The sequence below is a fragment of the Neolamprologus brichardi genome, unplaced genomic scaffold (assembly GCF_056152115.1).
Source record: "Neolamprologus brichardi isolate AB-2024 unplaced genomic scaffold, ASM5615211v1 NODE_ptg000036l+_length_2141236_cov_1, whole genome shotgun sequence".
Classification (NCBI taxonomy): Eukaryota; Metazoa; Chordata; class Actinopteri; order Cichliformes; family Cichlidae; genus Neolamprologus; species Neolamprologus brichardi.
The window spans coordinates 572,628-596,250 of NW_028270138.1; the positions used below are offsets into that span (position 1 = coordinate 572,628).

A 23,623-nucleotide genomic window follows, 5' to 3' on the forward strand; every position below is an offset into this window, starting at 1 on the left:
GGTTGTCAGGGACAACTAACCCCTTCAGGTGGGGGCTAAGTAGTGGGCTAAGGGGAGGAGCCATTAATCCAAAGACTCATGGGACTGTTTACCTGACATTCACATGTTAAGTTACAGCTTTAAAACAGCTATTCCAGGTCTTGCCCAGTATTTCTCTCTGTCAAATAGCTTTGTCCTAGTGTCCTGCCTCTATGTTTAGTTAATTCCCGTTTATCTTGTGTCTCTTCCATCTCGTCTTTAGTTTTACTCATTGTGTGGGATTATCTTGATTAGTTTCAGCTAAGTATCATCACTGTCCTGTGTCAACTTCCCTTGATTACCTCATTTGTGTGTACATATATATATATATATTTATATATATATATATAAAGTCATGTCCTTCATTTAGTCAGGGTCTCTCTGACAGCCTTCCCTCATGTACTACCAGGCTGCATGCAGAAGATTTTTTGTGTTTTCTCACCAGATATATTTGTATTGCTTGACCAAATTAAATATGTATTAAGTAGGGGTGGGACTCGATTAAAAAAAATAAAGGCTTTGTAATTAATTAATCTCGATTAATCGCATTTAATCCCACAATAAAATTAGCCCCAAAGTGCAAATGTTTTTTTTTTATTTAAAAGGGTTTTAGTGGACGACAGAATAAATAGTAGACATGGACATGAATATTGTAAACTCAAGCTCATTTAATATCTGGGGGGGTGGGGGGGGGGGGGGGGGGGGGGGGGGAATGTATTTCTACGGAGCCCCGCAGGGGACATGGGAGAAAAAAAGAATTAAGACAGACTTTTGCGAGATCTCGCAAAACAAACTCTGGATCTCGCAAAAGTTTTGCGAGATCTCGCAAAAGTTGAATTCCAACAATGGCGGCAGCTACTTGGTTGTAATATTACTCTTTCTGGGTCACAAAATACACTTTTAAGATATTTTGAGGCGTGAATGTAGTTGTATAAACGTCAGATATGTGCTCAGTTTACAAGACATCACATATTTGCAAAAGTGCTCCGACGTTTTCGGAGATCTGACACCCACCATCTCGAAGCTAACGGGAGGTCAAGACCTACTACAGCCGGGAGGAACACCGCTCTCCCGGCACATCGTGCCTCGACCTCCCGGTCGGTTTCAAGCTGGCGGCCTCCGAAGAATGCGGCTAAAACCTTTGCGAGATTGCAAGAACATTTTAGTGCAAAAAACAACAAACCCATTGGATTCACAATACCTCCATGCTTATTTACTGTCCATCTCTTTCAAACAGTTACTGAGAAAAACGAGCCTGTTCGCATTTTCAGAGGAGCTCTCCTTTTTGTTACTATGTGACCTGTAAGTGAGAACAGTCTCTCACATGGGACAGAAGTAGCAGGACCAATCAAATACTTGAAGGCCAGTACAGACAGCTGTGGGTGGGTCCCTGCTCGACTGGACCACCACTGCAGCAGGCAGTCTGTCTCAAAGACGGTGGATTCTGCTCTGTACAAACTCAGAGTCCTGTTACACAGGGCTTCCTCATCTGAATCACAGTCTGAAGACAATGAAGAGACGAGGAGGCTCTTTGTCTCTGCTGGCTCCTTTGTGGTGGCAACTTCACACTGTTCCTGCAGCAGGGCCTCAAGGCTGGTCCAAACCTGTTCTCGCTCTCCCCTACTGAGACACTTTAAATCCTTAAAGTGTGGGTCAGGCACAGCAGCTATCTGGAGCCACTGATGGTTGAGTGTAGCTACACGTTGGGACAGATCCTTTGTGAAGGCAGTCTTAAATTTCACCATGTAGTTTGAGGTGAGAGACCTTGGTGTGATGCAGGTGGCACAAAGCAGGTAAAACCACTGAACATGAGACAAGCCAACAAGCTCAGCTTTTTGAAGGAACAGTAACAATAAGTTTAAAAAAATAGTTTTATTTACCTGCATGGCTCAAGGGACAGTCAACAGCTTTTGGAGTTTTACCAGCTCTGATGGAGTTAAAATGACTATCTTGTGCTTTTGTTTGTCTAAAGCCGCCTCTTGATTCTTTAGTAGAGAGAAACCATATCCAGCGTTGAATTCCACCATGTGGAAACATCCTGTATGAGTGGCTCTTTGTGCTGCCCCAGTCTTGTTTGCTCCTGGTGTAGTTCCTCCATATTAGCAGGGCTGTCTGTAACGCATCTAATTTTCCTTTTCAGTGTCATGAAGCTGCTGAATGTTATTTGAATCGGATCACCTGATGCTAACTGTAACTGTTCTAACCCCCTAACTTCAACCACTGATAGTGGTCTACAGTTCAGAGCAATCCATTTTGCTGACTTACTAATTTTGGTCCTGAAGCCAGTTATTTCATCAAGTTTGGGCTGGTGCCACCTTTTGTTGGTACTTGAACTGCTAGCGCTAACAGCTCCCACAGTGCTCACTGCAAGATGTTTTGCATTTAGATGGTACGATAAGGTTGGAGTGCTTCAGTGGTATGCAAACTCCTTTTTGCACAGTTTGCACAAAACCTCGCTTTTATCAAGGCTTCTGTTGGGTAGTCATTTGAAATGAAATTTGCCTCCAATCAGTCCTAGCAACGTGCTTTCTTCTGATTCTTTCTAGCTCTGATGTGTGCATCAGTATAATCGGTATATCAGGAAATCGTGCATTGACAAAAGTTCCCTGCAAAGTGTGATTAAATGCGTTATTTTTTTTTTTTTAAACTAATTTGTGAAATTCCCAGCCCTTAAATTCCTAGTCTTAAGTTCACTTTTGGCTGTTTTGGAGACACTTTTCAGTTTGCTGCACTGTCCCTGTCCAGATGAGTCAGCCAGAAATGCTAATTTACATCTCCCAGCTGGAGTTTCATTCATCTGTTACTACAGAGTCTGATTTTTGTTGAGCCTCATACTTACACAGGTATGTCAGTCTGCAAAGGTCATCTGGAAAACTATGTCACCCTGGCTTAAATCTTATTATCTGAATACCACAACTTGACACACTTTATAGATCTATGATGGAGAATCAGTCCTGTTGTAGGCATTTATCTTCCAACAAAGAGGCTGTCTACAGTTTGATGATGGAACCACCTGCTCAGCATCTCCAAAGTTTATTTCTTGTTTATTATTTATTCATACAAAGTAATGTGATATTTGGTATAATTGTATCAGCCTGGTGCTGGCTGTAATTGCAGATGAAGTGGTTTGGTCTTTCTTCAGAAGAACTACCACAAATGATGAGTCCATCTCACCACCTTGACTGATGCTCTTCTGCACTGCACAGAGGAAATCAGCTGACCAAAGTTTGTTCAGTGCTGTTCAACGAAATATATAGATTTCATATCTTCTATGCTGACAGATATTTTTCTCTTGACAGGCTCTGTAGAGGTTTTGGCAAAGCAGAGAAAAATACTATACTTCCCCAAAAGGGCATCTGATCCATCGTCAGAGGCAGCAGGTAAACCATCCAAAGCTAAAGAAGAAATAGTTGTGAGTCGTAGAGTTTAATGTTCTTTTTACAAAAGCATGTACATAGGAGGAGGCCCCGAGGCAAACCCAGGATACACTGGAGAAATTGTATCGCTCTGCTGGCCTTGGAAGGCCTTAGTGTTCTCCTGGACAAGCTGGAGGAGGTGGCTGGGGAGAGGGAGGTCTGGGCTTCTCTGCTTAGGCTGGTGCCCCTGTGACCTGGCCCCGGATAGGGGGAAGAAAATGGACGGATAGATGGATGCATGTTGTACATAGTTATTATAAAAAAGGAGAAAAACAATGGAAGAAATTGATTTTAATTGTTAGTCTGCTGCTACAATTGCTGACTGTGACCTCAGAGAGCAACCGGTCTGCAAAACTAGAATTGGACTGAGGGAAGGAGCAGTCTTCATCCAGCTTCAAAGAACGTACCCAGGTGAAGTGATGTAAATCAGTGGATAAATGTGTCTCCTTTCAAGTGCAGTCACTCTAAGCACATGTAGGTCCCTTTCTAACTACCTGGTTACTTCCTGCCAGTTATTTTAGAAACCATGCAGTAACATGACCTAACACTGTGTCCTCTTGTCCCCTCAATGTTGAAGAAGATGACATTTCAAGGAGTCTTAAAGACAAGGGAAGGCTGGTGCAGCAGAGAGAAGAACACTTCGTACCAGGAAAGGCTGCATAAGAAAAACTGTAGCATCTCCATCAACGTCAGTGAAAGCCTGTTGTGACAGATTTTCTCATCCAGAGTTTTAAACAGCTGGAAAGAAAACTAGACCAGTGTACTGTGATGTTTCACCAGCATCAGGCAGACGCTTTTCCTCCTATTCGTGGTTACATCACCAGAGACAACCAATGGCATCCTCAGGACATCCCCTTATCATGTACTGAACATTAGATCACAGCGAGAGCAACGAGAGTGTAAAAATCTGAGTATGACTGTTTTTCTGCTTTGTTATTAGTGAATATTTTTCATGTTTTGTCATTAACTTTTTTACTGTCATTTGTTACTAACAAAGTTCACCAAACTCAGATCTGTATGTGTTTTCATCTTTACGAGCTGCGCTGTGATTGGAGATCATTTATCTGAGCGGGACCAAACCCTAACCTGCACTGAAAACCTGTTACACCTAAACAAGAGGTCCCAGCATATAAGAAAACAAATGTCTTAGAAAGTGTTGACTCAGTGACTTTATAAAAGCTTTAAGTATTCCAGGTCGAGGTTGAAGTCATTTTCTTATTTATTTTCTAATCACCAGTCTTTCCTCTCAGTTTATTTGTTGCCTTTGTCAGGTCTTTCTCTTTTGTGGCTGATTGTAACCCTGGGTCGCCACGTTGCTTTAGGTTTTTCAGTGTCCAGTTACTTTTCACTGCTGTTTCGTTTTGGTCTCTGTACGTGTGACCTCTGCATGGACTGCTTGTCTTTGTGTTTGTAATCACTGCCAGTTTTTGACTCCTACCCAGCCTGAGTGAATGTGCTGCAGACACAAATGTTTTAATTTTAATAACAAAGCTGTTCCCACAGTGAGGGAGTCACGTTTTGACAAAGGATAATTATATTTATCCAGCAACTTTATAGCCAGAATTAAGCTTTGTGTGTTAAAAGATTTCTTGGTCACCGAGTTTTTATCTTTCATGAGGTAAAGTCCAGTGTTTCAAAGCAGGAGCTTTGAAGAATCATCATACTGCCATTAGGACTGTGAGAGCATGAGGTTTCCACTTATTTACAATGTCATCATTATTATATTAGAAAATAGGAAAAACAAAGACATTCTATTAATAATGCTGTTAGTCAAATTCAATTCAATTCAATTTTATTTATACAGCGCCAAATCACAACAACAGTCGCCTCAAGGTGCTTTATATTGTAAGGTAGACCCTACAATAATACATACAGAGAAAAACCCAACAATCATATGACCCCCTATGAGCAGCACTTTGGTGACAGTGGGAAGGAAAAACTCCCTTTTAACAGGAAGAAACCTCCAGCAGAACTAGGCTCAGGGAGGGGCGGGGCCATCTGCTGTGATTGGTTGGTTAAATTCAGGTATAACTTGGATACCAACAGCAGCATACCAAAACAATAGCATAATTCACAATCTAACATAAATTCATCATTAATAACATAACATAACATAAGTCATCATTAATAATAAGCCTAATCCTATGCTATGAGAAATGAAAATGACCGTTATTTGTTTCTCTTTTCTTTTACTATTTGATCTGTGATCAGTGCCCCTCGCATTGACAGGATGGAATAACATCGTGTTAAAGAACAGCTTTGAAATTCTCATGAGCTGCTCGCATAAAAGAAAAATCAACAACATCAACAACATCAACATCATAAAGCAGATATCCCCTCGGCGCCAGCTGTGGGCTCAAGGCTGGAGCCGAACAAGAACTCCCTGATAACGACTGTGTGTTGACTCTTTACTTAGCCTGGCAGGGTGGAGGACACTGTCTCAGCTGAACTATGGACAAGCACACACATACACTTACACTGAGAAGCACTCACACATCCCCCCTCCCCTTCCAATGCCTTCGATGCTTGTTGCCTCCTGGGAACACGAGGCGGGTCTGGGCCCACGCTGGAGAGTCGGCGCAGTGGCAGGATGGCTGCTGTGTTTCCTGGGATTACTCCTCACCCCCCACCCGACCCTGTTGCTGGTCACGTGCTCTATAATGTTGTACTGTGGACATTTATGTGCTTTCTGTGCAGAGTTTTTTTGTTTCCTGTTCTCATGCTGTCCTCTATAGCCCAGCATGAGTAGAGGTCTCTTTTTTCCTCTTGTACTTTCCCATTGTAGTGTACATTTCAGTGTTTTTCTGTAATGCAACCGTTCTCTGACTTGTATCCCCATGTGATGTCTGTGTGTGTGTGTAAGGTCGGGGGGTGGGTTCATTCCACTGCAGGGCAACCTGCCACTGCATGTGGCGAATAAAATTTGAACTTGAACTTGAGCACTGACAGCCCAGTTCATTGTTGTTGTTGTTGGGCTGTGGTCTATCCTGGGATCCTTGACTGAAGGACAGTCTGCACCCTGGGCAGGTGTCCAGTCCATCATAGTCACATCCAACATTTGGTTCAAAAATATTAATGTAAACTGAAATCAAAGTAGGATTCTTGAATGGAAATGAAAAGGTGCATGTGTATATCTAAGTATCTGCCCCATCAAACCTCCTGCAGGTAAACCTTATTCATGTTTGAAGGTAACAACATGATGCAAAGTGCATTCAGCCTCCATTTTAGTGAATTTTATAAATGGAAGGATTTTAAAACATCAACCCCTAATATCACACATCTTAAAACAGCACACTGTGCACTGAGACCATGATCCACACTTGTTTGAAGCTTTCTTCTTCTTTGTGGCATCAAAATGGAAGCAGCAGAAACAGCACGAGTTGCTTTGATCTACCAAAAGGAAAAAGCAGAATATCTGAGCTGAAACCAGTCAGGTGAAACGATGAAGATATAAACAATAATTCAATGCAATGTCTCAGGTAGGTTAGTGAGTGTCTTTAACCCTGTTGTCTTTAGCTAAATGAGTTAGTTCACTTTGTGGCTGGGCTGTGTTTCGGGTTCTGTCATGTCAATTTGGTCACGGATGTCACATGACATGATAAAAAAAACAATTATCGAGGACACATACGTTTCATAATGTATGTATATGTCTGTATCAATGAATAGAAGTCTGCCATTCTTTGCCATTTTTATATTTTATATTCATACACGTGTTTCAGAAATGTAAAAACATGTTACAGTTATACTGACACTGGTTAGTGTAAATGACCTTAAATCACATCACCTGATATCTAGTGTCATATGATCACAATGTCAAACTTTTAAAAGCTGTTTGAGGTATTTCTAAAAATATGTAATTGTAACTATATTCAGAAGAAATGAGCTTCTATCTGTGTCAAATATCAACAGCAGACCTCTTAGACTGTGACCGTTACTAAAGCACAACCACAGAGTTGTAGTAACTGTTACTCCTAATATCTTAATAAAAATACCTTTTCAGTGCATGGCCTCAAATATTTCTTCACAGACTTGTTGTGAATGCCACGGGCTTTATCTGCTGGTTCAAAGACAATAAACCAAAAAAAGATGATTTTAGTCATTTTATGTGCATCATGCAGCTTGAATGTGTTGTTTAATGAGGTTGAATAGCCACAGTTACATACAGCAAATAACACTATAATGTTACAACATGCGTCCTATGCAGCATCTGACTGATACGTGAGAAATGCTTCTACAATATGACCATAGCAAACATTTGGTCTGAAGTCATTACACTTTAAATTATTTTACAGAACAGACGAAGATAAAAAAGAAAGTATCGCTGCAAATGGCAAATGCAAAAGTCACTGAATAACATTCAACTAAATGTCCACAAATGAACATGTGGTTATACTTTAATGTCAAGTTTATGTTTTATAATTTGTCATTGCTTACATTTTGATTAAATGCTTATTTTCATTATATTAGAATGTGCAACGACATTATGGTGCACTGTCAGGATATGGACTCGTGCCTAATAATAGTATAAATAAGAAATGTATGCAGAGGTAATACTAAGAAGTAGAAGTGATAAATATTACACATAATAAATAAATAAGTCTTGTAGTCAGTGGTTTTTGAGTTCAGTGTTCAGTGTGGATACGGCTGTCGGGTGAAAACTGCTACTTTAAGTTGGTAAATGATCAGATGACATAATTGGAAAACGATGTATCCAGTTCATGGTCGCAGGAGGATGAAGCCCATCCACAGGACAAAGGCAGGACAGGCTGCCAGTTTATCACGGGGCTAACACAATACATGTGACAGAAAATCCACTGAAATTCTCTTTACAAATATATATTTATAAATATTTTTAATTTATTAATGACAAACAGCTAGCAAAAAAAGCTTCTTTCAGATGCTTTCTGGTGTCAGTGTAAGGTGGCTGTGGCCTCACTGCAGCTGCCTGTTGGAAATCCTTTTACTTCCTGTCTTCTCCTAATGTTGACCACCTGCCTGTGATAGCCCTGACTGTAGCTGAGGAACATTCATACAGAGGTAATCTATGGAAACACTGGAGCCTTCCCTTTTGGCAGAGGAATACGTTTCTCTAAAATCCTTCTGTAAACAGAACATCATGTGAGAATGGATGACATGAGTTTTTCAGGTGACACAGCAGCCCCACAGTGACAAATGAAGCTTCTGTGGATGAACAAACCACCTGAAAAATGAATACAAGGCTGGTATATAAATCACTAATATGTTAAAAGCACATATCAAGGATTGTTGCTCACCTTTGTTTCTGAGAAGAAGCTTGTACTCCATCAGGTGAAGTTTAGCTTTAAGGGTCGGGGAGGAGAAAAATCTTTTTAATTTCCAATCCATCTCTGAAAGAACAAAAGCAAAAACTACAATGACATGTGAAGGGGACATGTTGAACACAGGTCTCCAAACTGTAAGTATTAAAGCAACAGTTTTTCTCTTTGCACTTCTTAAATCTATCTTCTCTCTATTAATAAACAAACAACATAAAACGTATTAATAACTCAGTCACAAAAATACAGTATAGAGGACAGCAAGTGTTTACTGTCAGCCTCAGTCACTGATCATTTACAGAATTACAGAGTCGGGCAGTCTTTGCATGTAAACATTACTGTGAGTTTCTAACGGCCTCACAGGCGTGCCAGCAGGAAACACCAGCCTGAGGTTTGTCATGCAGCAGTAAAGGAGCCAAACTTTTACATTGATCCTGAGCCGATATGATACAGTTTGAACAAAGCAGTGGAACTAGCACATACTGACTAAAAATGCATTGAAGATAATCAGGATATTCAGAATCAGGCTGCAAATAACCATTTTACTGCTAATTTAATTAACTAGCAACTTAGTCTCCTGACAGTAATCACTGTACGACAGTATACTACAATACCTTTGCACAGTAACTAAGCTAGCAGCGTAAAGGTGATAAAACACGTAACAATATCTACAAATGCATCTCAAAGCTGCTTTCTCAACACATAACATCACATTTTCAGTGCTCACTGACGTATCATAATCTCTCCATTTAAATGGTCTTACCTGTAAACGCTGCTGTATCCACCAGAAAGCAGTGAAAATGGATTCTGGAGTCTTCCCATCGTCCTGTTAGTGATGCTTCATCTTAATGGATGATAACAAACCTTCTGACCGTCTAGCAGGAAGACGCCACCGGCCCACATCTATGGGGCTCATTACTATAATAACGCCTACTGAATGGGCTGATGACACCTGAAGTTGGTGCAATGCAAATAAACTCGTGGCCTTGGTGGGAAACTGATGAAGCTGCTGCTGCTCTGAGATCATTGATCACCTGTGCACTTTCACTAAAGCACTGGTTCTTAAAATCTTCCTCCATCACTTGTTATTGGCAGCTTAGACTAAATGATAACGACAGCAGTGATAATAGTTCACAGTTCTTCACTAAATCAGCCAGGAAGCAGTGCAGAAAGAAGACCTTCAGGAAGAATGCAGCAGGCCACATGAGCTTACAGTAAGAACATAATGATGGGTTCATGTTGACAGGTGGACCTCAGCCTTACAGCCTGACATCACTATAGAGTCAATAAATGAAGGAGTGCTGTGCATTTAAATCTTAAAATCAGTGGCAGTGGAGTAAGTGTTTGTGACAGATGCATGTACAGATGTACTCGTGTTGATCCATTTAGTGACTCCCAGGATTTATATAAATTCATGAAGTGTTGTAAGTAAAGATCTTCTAACACTGTTGCCACTAAAACAATCAGCCTAATTTTCTCATAATCTGCGTGTTTCCAGCCAAAATGAAACGTGTCTTTGTGCATCTTCTCTGAGCTGTCTGAGGAGAGAAACAGCTTCAGCTCCTAGCACAGCTCTGTTTTACAGTTAGTTAGTTAGTTAGTTAGTTAGTTAACGCCAATAAAAACAGGCTGACACACCTGACTGCTGCACTTCCTCATCACAAACACATGTTGCAGCAGCACTCTAACGCGCTTCATCACCTGAGATATTCCTCCTTCCCTTCTGCATGGCTGAATCCTCCTTCATGCCTTTAAAAATCTGCATGCACAGGCAATACTGGCAAAAAATTCTCAAGTGGGAGGAAAGAGGAGTGTCAGCGCTGATCAGTATTGACTGTGGATCCATATTTAACTCTGCATGAATATTTCATCCCCCCTAAGCGTTTATTATGGGGCCGTCTGGGAGTCTCCCGAGCATAAACCAGATTGGTCCACCTGTGATAAATATCCTTATAAGAGAACTCCCCTTCTAGTCCATTGCCCCCGACGAGGAATAAGAGTTCCCTTTACTGAGCCATCAATCATCATTGGCCATATAGATGTTGAAGTAACTCCTCCAGACGGCCGATCCACATGTGTGATAGGAGTACTGGCTGATGAGTCACTAAGCTGCTGAGAGTCAGGGTCAAGGTTACTTTGACCCTCACCACTTTGGACAGCTTATTTAAGTTCAATGACATTCGGAGAACCTGGAGAAAGATTAAAGCAGAAGCAAAGCTTCAGAAATGTGCACATGCATCCTGCTGCTGCCTCCCCATCAACATGTCTATGGGTGTAAATGTGAGGAAGCTAAAACAGAAAATATGTATTTATTAGTGGAAACTAGATTTATTCACCCAGACTTCAATGATTTATGCTAAGAAAAGGTTTCCCTGAAGTCTCTGTAATTAATTGTACTCTTCACATATTGCATCACATATATCAACACCAAAATTGTCACAAAATTTGAGAATGGGAGCAAATAAGTTCCTATATGTATGATAGAGGAATGGAGGGTAACAGCAGGAGATCTCTGTGCCTCTTCTTCTCCACTCACTGTGTCAGTTTTCACATAATTATTATTCAGCAAATAAATATGGGACTGTGGTTTGAAGGCTTTCACCCATGAAGAGTCTCAAACGTTTATAAATAATCTCTAAATAATCTCGCTAAATAATCTCAAATCTTGCATGTATGCAGCATGTATGCAGCATGTATGCAGCATGTATGCAGCATGTATGTAGCATGTATGCAGCATGTATGTAGCATGTATGCAGCACGTATGCAGCACGTATGTAGCACGTATGCAGCATGTATGTAGCATGTATGTAGCATGTATGTAGCATGTATGCAGCATGTATGTAGCATGTATGCAGCATGTATGCAGCATGTATGCAGCATGTATGCAGCATGTATGCAGCATGTATGCAGCATGTATGTAGCATGTATGTAGCATGTATGCAGCATGTATGCAGCATGTATGCAGCATGTATGTAGCATGTATGTAGCATGTATGCAGCATGTATGTAGCATGTATGTAGCATGTATGCAGCATGTATGCAGCATGTATGTAGCATGTATGCAGCATGTATGTAGCATGTATGCAGCATGTATGTAGCATGTATGCAGCATGTATGCAGCATGTATGCAGCATGTATGCAGCATGTATGTAGCATGTATGCAGCATGTATGCAGCATGTATGCAGCATGTATGTAGCATGTATGTAGCATGTATGTAGCATGTATGCTGCATGTATGTAGCATGTATGCAGCATGTATGCAGCATGTATGCAGCATGTATGTAGCATGTATGTAGCATGTATGTAGCATGTATGCAGCATGTATGTAGCATGTATGTAGCATGTATGCAGCATGTATGCAGCATGTATGTAGCATGTATGCAGCATGTATGTAGCATGTATGCAGCATGTATGTAGCATGTATGTAGCATATATGCAGCATGTATGCAGCATGTATGTAGCATGTATGTAGCATGTATGCAGCACGTATGCAGCATGTATGTAGCACGTATGCAGCATGTATGTAGCACGTATGCAGCACGTATGTAGCACGTATGCAGCATGTATGCAGCATGTATGTAGCATGTATGCAGCATGTATGCAGCATGTATGCAGCATGTATGCAGCATGTATGCAGCATGTATGCAGCATGTATGCAGCATGTATGTAGCATGTATGTAGCATGTATGTAGCATGTATGCAGCATGTATGCAGCATGTATGCAGCATGTATGCAGCATGTATGCAGCATGTATGCAGCATGTATGCAGCATGTATGTAGCATGTATGCAGCATGTATGCAGCATGTATGCAGCATGTATGCAGCATGTATGCAGCATGTATGCAGCATGTATGTAGCATGTATGTAGCATGTACGTGTGCTGAGCAGTGAGACGAGGCTGAAGTCACTGCTGCAATGTGATTGGTCAGGAGTGTGCCAGTCAGATCAGAGCCTGTTCACTGAATATCAATGAGCTGTTTTGTGTGTTATTGGGAACTGACACATGGATGGTGGAGAATTGAGTTTAAAGTCGATGTCAATTGTAACTACAGAAGTAACTAAGAGCTGATGGCAGCCCACACCAGACTTCAGCTTGGCGTGGATTCGGACCTGTACGCGCACAGTGGCTAGCTGGGATTGTGAAACATCAGCACTTTATTTTGCTCAAAGATTTCTTTTTGCCACGTCAGGATTTACTGACCTTAAAAAACCTGAGTGGAACACCTTTCAACACATTCTATCATATTATCCATCTTCCTCGTCAAACTGAGTGAAACACCCTTTCAGCTTGTTCACTGGCACTGAAAGAAGGAATATTTCTCTACTATCAGCAGCTCATTATATTTGTATTCTGGAACATTTTCCTCAGTTTGTAAACTTTCTAGCTTTAGTCATGTTTTGCTTTCATTACACATTCACTCTTGCTGAAATCCATAACAGCTAGTAATCTATTCTAACAGCCTTCCATCACTGGACTAGGAGCAGACTGGGGTGTGTCTGTTCCATCTACCTACTGATTGCAGTGTTGAAGCAGTCAACTGGTCACAACTTCCTGCACAGATACTCAAATTATAAACAGCCAGTACAAACAAACAAACAAACACGTTTAGACCGGAGCAGCATTCAGTGTACACAGAATCTGATGATAACGACAGACGTTAAGACTTTCAGCAGGAAACACCTCACAGGTTTAGTGTGTCATCCAAATTTTCTATTATGTCAGTTAAGTCTTTTTCTAATAACTTGATGGTTTTGCTTTCAATAGTGTTTTCTAAAAGCTCCATCTTCATCTCCACCACCAGCATCAAGACTCTGGGGGATTCTCCCCTTAATTCCTGTCGCTATGAGATTCTGTTTTGCTGTGATGGGCCATCAGAGTCTAACTGCCAGATAGCTTAACTGAATGAACCACAGTCAGTACCTGCTGATGATCTCTTTATTGAACTTGCTCTATAAACAGGAGTTCACTAAGTTTCAACATGAACAACCACAAAGCTGTATCACTCGTGTCATTGTAAGAGACTGAGCTTGAAACCTTGATGGTTAGATGTTTGGACTCTTGTTCAGAAAAAGGTTGTGTAGTACTAACAGACAAAATGACTCATTGGTCATACCTTAAACCTGATGCTTGGACACATTTGGTCCATGGAGCACGCTGATACAACAGCACACAGTCAAATATATGGTGGGTGTAATCAAACTTTGCAGCAGCAGCAGCTGCAGCAGTGCTATTCCTGGTTGTTGTACGGATGTAATGGCTGACTGGGGGAGCTATAACACATGCTGCTGCCATTTCAGTTTGCCTATTACAAAGTTGAGCCGTTAGAGGAGGACCATTATTGTTATTGATTTGCTTGTTTGCCGCCTTCATGGCGGAAAAGCAGCACACAAAGAGAGATTGTTTCTCTCCCCCCCCTTTTTATGTCCCATTGTGGAAACAGGTGGAGAACAACAGATGTGGACTCCTGAGGAAGAATCCGTGAGATTATATAGAATAGAAATGTTCTGCTACATTGCCTTTGTCTTGGTACTTTAGGCAGGTAGCTAAAGGTAGCAGTGCAGCAAGAAAGCAAATAAAAAGAAAACCCAGTCCTGCTGGAACAATGATTCAAACCAGTCTCCTTCAGTGCTTCAGTTTGCCCTCAGTGTCCTCCATCAGCGCTATCTGCATTTACTATCACGTCACCTGTGTAAACGGTGACACTGAGCAGGTAAAGGTGTTTGTAGGTCAACCGAGGATCTCATTTCCCATCACCAAGACAGAAAATCAAGCTGTTGTTAACCCCAGCATGAACTAGCTGTGTCCACTTTACAACTTAATTAACTGCAGTTGTGGATCAATCAGTTTCAAAGCTCCACCCATAAACTCCATCACACACACACACACACACACACACACACACACACACACACACACACACACAAAATACTTGAAGGCTGCTCCAAAACTGATCAGATTATATTTTAAATATTGTTCAGTTCTCTTCCAAACACAGCAGCTGTTGCAGGTTTGAGTGTTTACTAAAATAAAAATAAAAGCGTTCTAACATCTCACCTGTTTGTTTTTATTGTGTTTCTGTCATGTAGTGATTGTGCTGAACTGTATGAAGCTTATGAGACATTATGAAACAGAGTTTAGCCAAAGTGCTTAAGATACGTTTTTAAATTATCTTTTTTTCTTGCAGAGAGCTACTACATCATGTGTAGTTTCCATTGCAGATATCAATCACCGTTAAATTAAGAGGGGATGGCAGTAAAACCGCGGAGCTATGATGTTGTAGAGCGATCGAGCTGGGGAAGTCGGTAAGTCCAGACTCCCGTGTGAACGTAAGAAGTGCTGACTCGTGAAAACGTGAGTACAGACTCGCGTACTTGAGTATTTAGAAACGACCTAACAGTTTGCAGTCTGTGAACTGACGCCAGCTGACAGCGTTCGCAGTCAAACCCGCGCCGGCCGCTCTCAGCCATACGATATGTGACGACATGCTCATCCAGCTGAGCTAAAGATGCGTCCAGCTGTGTTTAGTCACCAAGACTGGAGATGGCATCGAGAGGGGGCAGCCTAACATATGAAACAGGAAATGACCCCCGTGGATTCTATTTATTTCAACAAAGTAACTTTATTCTGATTACCACCTATTTAAAAGGCAACTGTAACAGAATACAGTTACTCTTATTTTGTATTTTAATTACTTAACACGGGTACATGTAATCCATTACTCCCACAACAGCTCTGAGCCAACCACAAACCTCTAAAGAGCGTTCCTGCCTTTTTTAAATTCTCTTAATAAATGGAGCTTGCCTCCAAAATAAACAAACCTCTCTTTATGCCCTTAAATAATTGGTCTTCACTGTGTTCCTATGTAGTAGTATATTTTTTCATTAGTATAATATGAAATGAATTTTACATGTCAAGCTGTGTGCCAGTATTTGCTGTGTAGTAGAACTGAGACATTAGTCATTACAAACATTTATTTGAAATAATATTAAACTTCTCAAACAGAAAAACATTAAACATAAATATATAAACTATTTACAGGGAGACAGGAATAAAAAGGACTTAAAGCTTTGGCTGGACCCGCCCCTTTGAACTAGGTCAGAGCATCACCAGGCTCCTGATTGGTTGTCGCAGCGCGACTTGAAGCTGGAGTTCAGATTTTTCCAACTCAAGCTGTAGACGTGATATGCGTGAATGCACCACACCACACGTGACTAACACGTTTTCGTGACGCAAATCTGCTTCTGAATTCATCGCGCTCCTCCATTGACTTCATGTAAACCTGACGATCTGGTCGCGTCTATCCCGTTCGGCGTGAATGCACCGTCACTAACACTACAAACTTCACGTGTCTATGACTTAAAACCTCTTTTCCACTGTTTATGTTCAGTCCTGACTATTCACAACAGAAGTAAGGGCAGTAAACCACTGATAAAAGCTGTCACACTGCTATTTGCAGATTTCCCTGATCATGTGTGCCTGCTGGTTTGTTCCACAAAGCATGCTCTAGCTGAACACATGCACTGCAGCTCTTCGATCCAGGCCAGTTCAGTTGCAGCCTGTCTGTTGGACTCTCTGGGAGGCCTGGCAGCCTGTCTCCATGCTGGCACTTCCCCTGACCTCTGGCATATGGTCCATGTACCCAGCCTGCTGGCTTATTTGTCATCTGGTGACCTAGACTGGACTCATCGTCTGAACAAGGTTTCATTCACCGCATAAGGAGAAAAGCTACTTCCTCACAGATTATGACCTCAGTAAAACCTCAGTAAAAGCAAGTGACACAGAGAGTTCTTCTGTAGCACTGCTGTAGTTTTGTTTTTTAGATTACACTGAAAGATAAACGAATGAATGAATGTTTGTAGTTTGTTGTGGAAAACGTGTGAAAGGTCAGACTGAAAAAGTTTAACCCTCTATTTTCCAAACCTTCAGCAGTTTGTGATGTATTACACTTTATGTCTTACTTTTCTTAAATGTAATGCAGTATGTTACTTAATTACTCAACGAGGAAAGTATTTTTAAATCTATTTGTTACAAAACTTTTAAACTGATCTGAAAGAAACTGTCCCATAATTATTAGTGAACAGGTTAAAGGCCACAGTCACCTGGATTAAGAGAAATCTCTATCCTAATGAGGACATATACGGGATCTTTCTTTTAGTTTTTATGTATATACATAAAGCAAAGTTCAAAGTTCATCCAAAGACACTTAAAGTCATTTCCACAATAATTCTTCTACCTGCATGAACACGTAGCTCATCGTTTGTAACCTGCTGCAGATTAGGGCCTAGCTTTGTGTTAGCATGCTCTTTGCACAGATAGCATGCTTTGTGTTAGCATGCTATCTGTGCAGATGGATTTCTGTTAGCAGTATGATGCGGTTGCTTCTCTCCTGGATGCAGTTTGAACTTAACCATCCTGCTCTTGTTCGTTTGTCCAACAAAAATAAAAGTCATGTCCACACCTTCACAGTAGACCACTCCACTATTTTCCTCTCCCCAAACACAAACTGAACATTCAATACAAGATTTTAGCAAAAATGCTATTAAAACATTTATAAACTCTCAAAGTTTTTTAAATGTATATATGACAAGAACTGTGTGTGCGGTCTTACCAGTGCTGTCATCGTAAACTACCGTCACCGTCTTCCATTTGAAGAAGTGGACCAAGTCCAGGATCGCCCGGCTGAGGGAGGAGAAGTCTGGATAAAGGCTCACGTAGAAGACGTCTCTGTTGTCTGACACCTGATGCTTCCATTTGGTCTGGATGTGTGGGACCCCAAGGGCATTACAAATAGACTGGACAGCATTAGCAGAGGAACTGTGAGAGGGGCCGAAAATCGCTGCTACCCCAAGAGAAAGCTGGTCACAGGCTGGGGAGACAAAGCATTTACATTGGTTAGCCCGCTGCTCCTCGGATGCAATACGTCAACATTAATCTGTGTTCTGCATCAGACCACTGATAGATGTATATAACATTACACAGGTTAGCTTTGCATACGTTACAGATGAGGACAGAATTATTTATTTACAATTCATCATTATTCATTCTTATGAAAATTTTTTTCAAAGGTTTAGTTTTATTTAGTTTTATTTTATTTTTTGTGCTTTGATCGTTTTGCTTTGCATACAGTAACATATTATTTCATAAAAACTAAAACCTACCAAGGTCAACATTATTAGTCACCCTGATGCAACTGTGCATGATTTTTACTGGATACGTTTTTACAGGATTGTAGTTTTCAGTAAGTGCAGCCTTATCTTCTTTGGCAAACCTCTCAAACTCCTCCTTTTTTTTCTTTTTAGAAATTGACAACAACACTGTTTACTCAAGCAGCCAATCACCAAGACTCGAAACTCTTTGTTCTACAGTCAACAGGTTGCAGATTTCTTGCAACTGATTGCAGGTAGTTGTCGAGACTAAATGGTCACCAAGAGGTTTAGCGATGCCCTCAGTCATTGCACTTTTCATAGCAATTGCAGGGATCACCTACTGGGAGGCAACTTGTCCTTAAATAATTGTCTACAGTCACACTTGGACAGATTGGAGAAGGTCTGCAAGTAACTGCTAATTTATAAACACAGACAGATTGCCATCATGTTGCAGTCAGTCTGCACCAATCTGCAACTCATCCGCAATACATCTCTTCGCAGTAGGTAACACAACCAACTAGTGTATTCATGTTGTATATAAAAGAGAGGGTTGCTAACAACCTCTCTCTTCTTGCAGTTACAATCCTGTTCTGTGTTCTCTCAAACTCCTCCTAATGGTCTTCTGACAGGGACCTTGGTCTTCAAGTCATCCGACAGATTTTCAATAGGACTCGTATCGGGGCTTCGTGCAGGTCAGTCAGTATCATTCATTTTGGTCTTCTAGAGGCTGCGCTTCACTAGGAGCAAAATATGTTTTGGATCATTAAAGTGTGGGAAGACAAAACAACAAACCAGACCCAGTATTCAATTACGAAATTCCCAGTTCCAGATTCCCTGAAGCATCCCTACACTTTGGGTTATACGCCTCTTCCTTCTTTCTTGGTAAATACGCAGTAGCGCTGTGGCCAAACAACTGTAGCTTTGTCTCATCTGACCAAAGGAAGCATTCCCAGGATCCATGATCGTTCTCCAGGTTACCTTAGCGTACTGCAGTCCAGCTTGAAGTGTCTCTTCTTCTTTGAGTCAACAATTTTCAACTTGTCCAAGTATCATCTTGGCAGTTGTCATGGGGTCTTTCGACATCTCTCTCTCTCTAGATCTTTGACATCGTCGGCTTCCTCTAACAGGATTATGAGCCCGTTCTCACTCCCGAGGCGTAACATGCCGACATTTTGTCACATCCCGGGGCGTTCCTGAGGAACGCAAAAGGAGACCTTCGGCGTTCTTAAGGTACGCGGCGGGTTATGGCCGAAATCCAGTGCAATGATGCTCCCGCGGTAATAGACGTTCCAGCCCTGTATTCCAGCCCTAAACCTAACCTTATGCCTAGCCCTAACCATAACCTTTTTCCTGAGCTTAAGCAGGACTTTAATGATGTTAAATAGCGTATTTCTAAGCGATTTGAAGAAAAAGAGCGAACATGTGTAGATTGAGTCCATACGGTTCTCATTTTTCCTCATTTTTCCGAGGTCGTCATTTAGGAACGTGGTGGGTAGCCGAAAACGTAATATGTTGACGATTTGTCACCTAGCGTAAAATGTTACGCTTTGGGAGTGAGAACGTGTTGGGATTATCCTGCTCTGACTCTTTGATTTTCTTGATGTCTGCACTCCAGTTTGTGATACTTGGAAACACTTTGGTAACTTTGCTTCATGAGCATCAACAACTCTAACCAGTCTATACGGATTTCTTTGGTTTTTGGCGTGATGCTTTCTCAGACAGATCGAAACCATGCTAACGTTTTCATACTGGATGTAAACTGGAAGATAACCCATTTAACTGGTTTTTACAAGCTTTGGGCATTACAGAGTTAAAGCACATAATTCCACAGCAGTGTTTTGTGGCTCAAAGAGGAGATAATAATTTTGTCCTCATGTGTAGTTTTGTCTATTGACAACACGTCTAAATCTATTAAATATATCCTATCATAGGTCTACAGGTGCATCTTCAGTTTGATGACCTACCAACAACACATATCCTTGTATTTGCTGTGCACTCTGATTACCTTATTTAATAACAGAGACTTGAGTAAATCACTAAGACAGGATATAATGGCCCATAATTGATAAGGGACTTGAAATGTCAGCCTGATGCACACAGAAAACTGATAGATTATAGCACTTTATTGGCCGTCTCTGGGGGCCAAGCAGGTCTTTGAATTACTGCCGCTGAGTCATTACGTGGAACCAATCAATTATCTCTGTTTACATTTGTAGTGCTCAGCCATTTCTCCCTCGCCTGATTATAACTGCCACAACCTAAACGAGTGCCGCTCAGCTCACGGGCCTGAAACAGTGACTGCAGATATATTTATATATATGCACACACAATCACGAGCAAGCAAATACCTTTCCTGGAGGCCTCGAAGCTGTCGTAGATGTTTATCCTTTGGATGTCGTAGGTGAGTGTGGTGTTTGGAAGCAGAGTTCTGTTTCTGTTGATTGTGTTTAAAGCAAACTTAAAGGCGAGCTCCTCCGCACCTGATGGGCCACTTTCAATGGACTCAAAGATCCCCCCTGCAAACAAAGAGGCGTACAATCAGTAACAGTCATCAATGATATGAGACTTCAGCTCACATAAATACATAGAAAATCAATTAATGGCTTTTTAAAAGTGGCTAATTTTACCACAAAGATTCAACAATCAAAAAGACTTTCGTGTCATTAAAGGTTAACCACCATCTCAGTTAGATAACAGTACTGTGCCCTGTGCCTTACTTCTGAATCATTGCACATATCCGGTATATCCAAGTCCCAGGACACAAACATACCAAATATCTACACTCACACACTCAACTCAAAGATGTCTCTGTGAGAGACCAAGCTCTTGTTGAGCTTCTGACCATCATAAACAGGTGCTTTCTACCACGTTTCTGAGTGTAGCATGTCCTCTTCTGTGGAACCAGCTTCCAGTTTGGATTCAGGAGACAGACACTATCTCTACTTTTAAGATTAGGCTTCAAACTTTCCTTTTTGCTAAAGCATATAGTTAGGGCTGGACCAGGTGACCCTGAATCCTCCCTTAGTTATGCTGCAATAGATGTAGGCTGCCGGGGATTCCCATGATGCATTGAGTTTTTCCTTTCCAGTCACCTTTCTCACTCACTATGTGTTAACAGACCTCTCTGTATTGAATCATATCTGTTATTAACCTCTGTCTCTCTTCCACAGCATGTCTTTATCCTGTCTTCCTTCTCTCACCCCAACCAATCACAGCAGATGGCCCCGCCCCTCCCTGAGCCTGGTTCTGTTGGAGGTTTCTTCCTGTTAAAAGGGAGTTTTTCCTTCCCACTGTCACCAAAGTGCTGCTCATAGGGGGTCATATGATTGTTGGGTTTTTCTCTGTATCTATGAAGCGCCTTGAGGCGACTTTTGTTGTGATTTGGCGCTATATAAATAAAATTGAATTGAATTGAATTGAATTTTTAAGGGAACCGTGTTTGTTGGTTCAGGCGTGACCCTCTGAGCAGTAACTTTAACTCTGATGAAACTACTCGATAACCGCTCATGTTAAAAGCAGCACAGAGGCAGAATCTGTTCCACTATTAAAGTCAAAACTTGATAAAAATACTTAGAAATGAGTCATCAGTTCAGTTCATTGCCTTACGGCCTCCTCTCAGACACACCCTTTTGCTCTTCCACCTGCTTCCTCCTCTCTGACCAGGTTAAGAGAAGGTGGGCAAGGCTGAAGGCCTCGATGGCTCTTAGAAACTATCTGTGAGTCACATTTACAACCTACGTCTGACTGATGGGAAGCAACCGGCCACAGAGTTGCAGCTCTCACCAATTTAACACAGAGCTGTGAAGAATTATCTTTTGGCACAAGCAGAATAGGAAGTCGTGACTGATGATCTCTCTGTTACCAAGTCAGATGTGGCGTTATAAGGACCAGACATGTTTGATTTCAGCAGTGTGTTCCTGACATGTCTGTGACGGCTCTGAATCAGCTCGAAAATAACGCATCATGTTCAAAAATCCCATTTTTATGGGTTTTACACCAGGAAAAATCCTTTATTACTGCAAAAGCAATCTGATGGAGACCAGACGTTAAAATAAAAACTTTATCGCCCTCCATCTGAAACTCTGTAAAGGATTTTCTTCAGAAAGCCAGAGGAGGTTATTGTAAAAGTGTGAGCACTCACAGCTACGGTCCTCGAGTGGATACGTCTGACAGGCAGATGAATGGACTAAGAGAAGGCCTGGAGAGCTGGGGGTAAGGGTTTGTGTGATCAATGAACTCTGATTGGCCAGTGAATCAATCAATCAAGCCTTTGGCGAGCAGTGAAGAGCAGTGGTAAAAGGTTTTTTGTTTGGGGTAGCCCCACGGCCTGACCCCGCTGGCTTAGTGTCAGTCAGAAGGAACCCCGACTCCAGGCTTTATTTACTCCAACTACAAGCACTTGACTGCAGAGCTCTCAGCGAGTCTAATCCACACACATCGCTGCACAAGCACTGCACACACACCTGTCACCAGCAAACACACTGAGTCTGTTACAGCGACTGAAATATTAAGAAATGCTCTTTATCAAAGGGGAAACTAAGTATAAATTTAAAGGTGATCGTGCTTTTGCTGTAGTTGCTCCAAAGTTGTGGAATGATCTACCCTTGCATGTTAGGCCTCTTCTCTTTCTGAATTTAAAAGTCTTCTTATAACATATTTATTCGCTGAAGCCTTTGGCATCGATTAGAGGGGTTGACTCTATTTGTTTTAACATGTTTCAATTTATTTTAGTTTTTTAGTTATTTATTTTATCTTATCTCATTTTAATTTTCTTTACTTATGCTATTAGCATGTACAGCACTTTGTGAACTCTGGTTTTATGTTAACGTGCTTTATAAATAAAGGTGGTATTTATTCTGTTTAGGTGCAGGAAGGTAAAGCAAACCTCTGAGCTGAAAGACGACCGCTGAACTGTTGAAACGTACATTAGTATTCCTCTCGTGAGGGAGCTCTATTTTACATGCTATAATGAGTTTGAAGGAATTAATAAGCATCAGTTAAGCAGGATGTACTATAATTGGAAAACCGAGTGCTTGGAATTTTCACACACCATACATTTGCCGTGATGATTCTTCTGGTTGTAAATGTTGACTGTGATGGTGACAGTCTGAGCAGGAATAAACTTCTCGTTTATCTTCATGGACATATAGAGCAGTGATGGAGAAAGAAAATCTTCCAGTAAAGCCATTTATGAACGAGAGAGTAGAATTGGGTTTTCAAAATGTTTCTTTTCCAAACTTCTCAATATAAATGCATCAGTTTCCTGGGATCACGGTGGAGCTTTCCCCTTCAACAGTCATAACTCAGTAAGTTCATCATCAGTGTCATGCATTAAAGTTTGCATACATTTAGTTGGGCTATACTCTCAGTATATTCTCTTTGTATCGTTCAGTAAGTCAGCAAACATGATCGATCACAGTAATACATGAGCTAACTAAGTATCTGGTGCTGTGTTACAGTGTTGCTGCTGTTTGTGGTCAAACACGTTTGAAGACTATGCTGACACTTTAGTCCTGTTGTTGTATTTGGTGGTTAGAATGAGAGTAAAGGTGCCACTAACAGGCATCACGTACACCGACTGTATCAAACACATGTGGAGAGTCTGAGGATTTTAAGATTGTTGACGGCAGATGTGATGATGTAATGTAGAAGATAATACAAGCATAAAAAACATTATTCCTGTGTTACTTATTCTATCTTTTAAAAAGCTCAAAGAAGCCACTTTGTATATTAGTGTTTGTTTTGTCAG

At 41.2% G+C, this 23,623-nt stretch overlaps 1 protein-coding gene across 3 annotated transcripts in view; it reads right to left on the reverse strand.

The window, feature by feature from the left end:
- Positions 1–23,623, reverse strand: part of grik2 (glutamate receptor, ionotropic, kainate 2) — a 350,278-nt gene that overhangs the window by 232,220 nt on the left and 94,435 nt on the right. For all 3 annotated transcript variants that reach the window (XM_087837590.1, XM_087837588.1, XM_087837589.1), the window contains exons 3-4: positions 20,223–20,390; positions 17,337–17,594 (exon numbers count right to left, since the gene is read on the reverse strand). In XM_087837590.1, coding sequence (XP_087693716.1) covers positions 17,337–17,594; positions 20,223–20,390 — 426 coding nt within the window. The remainder of the gene's footprint in view (positions 1–17,336; positions 17,595–20,222; positions 20,391–23,623) is intronic.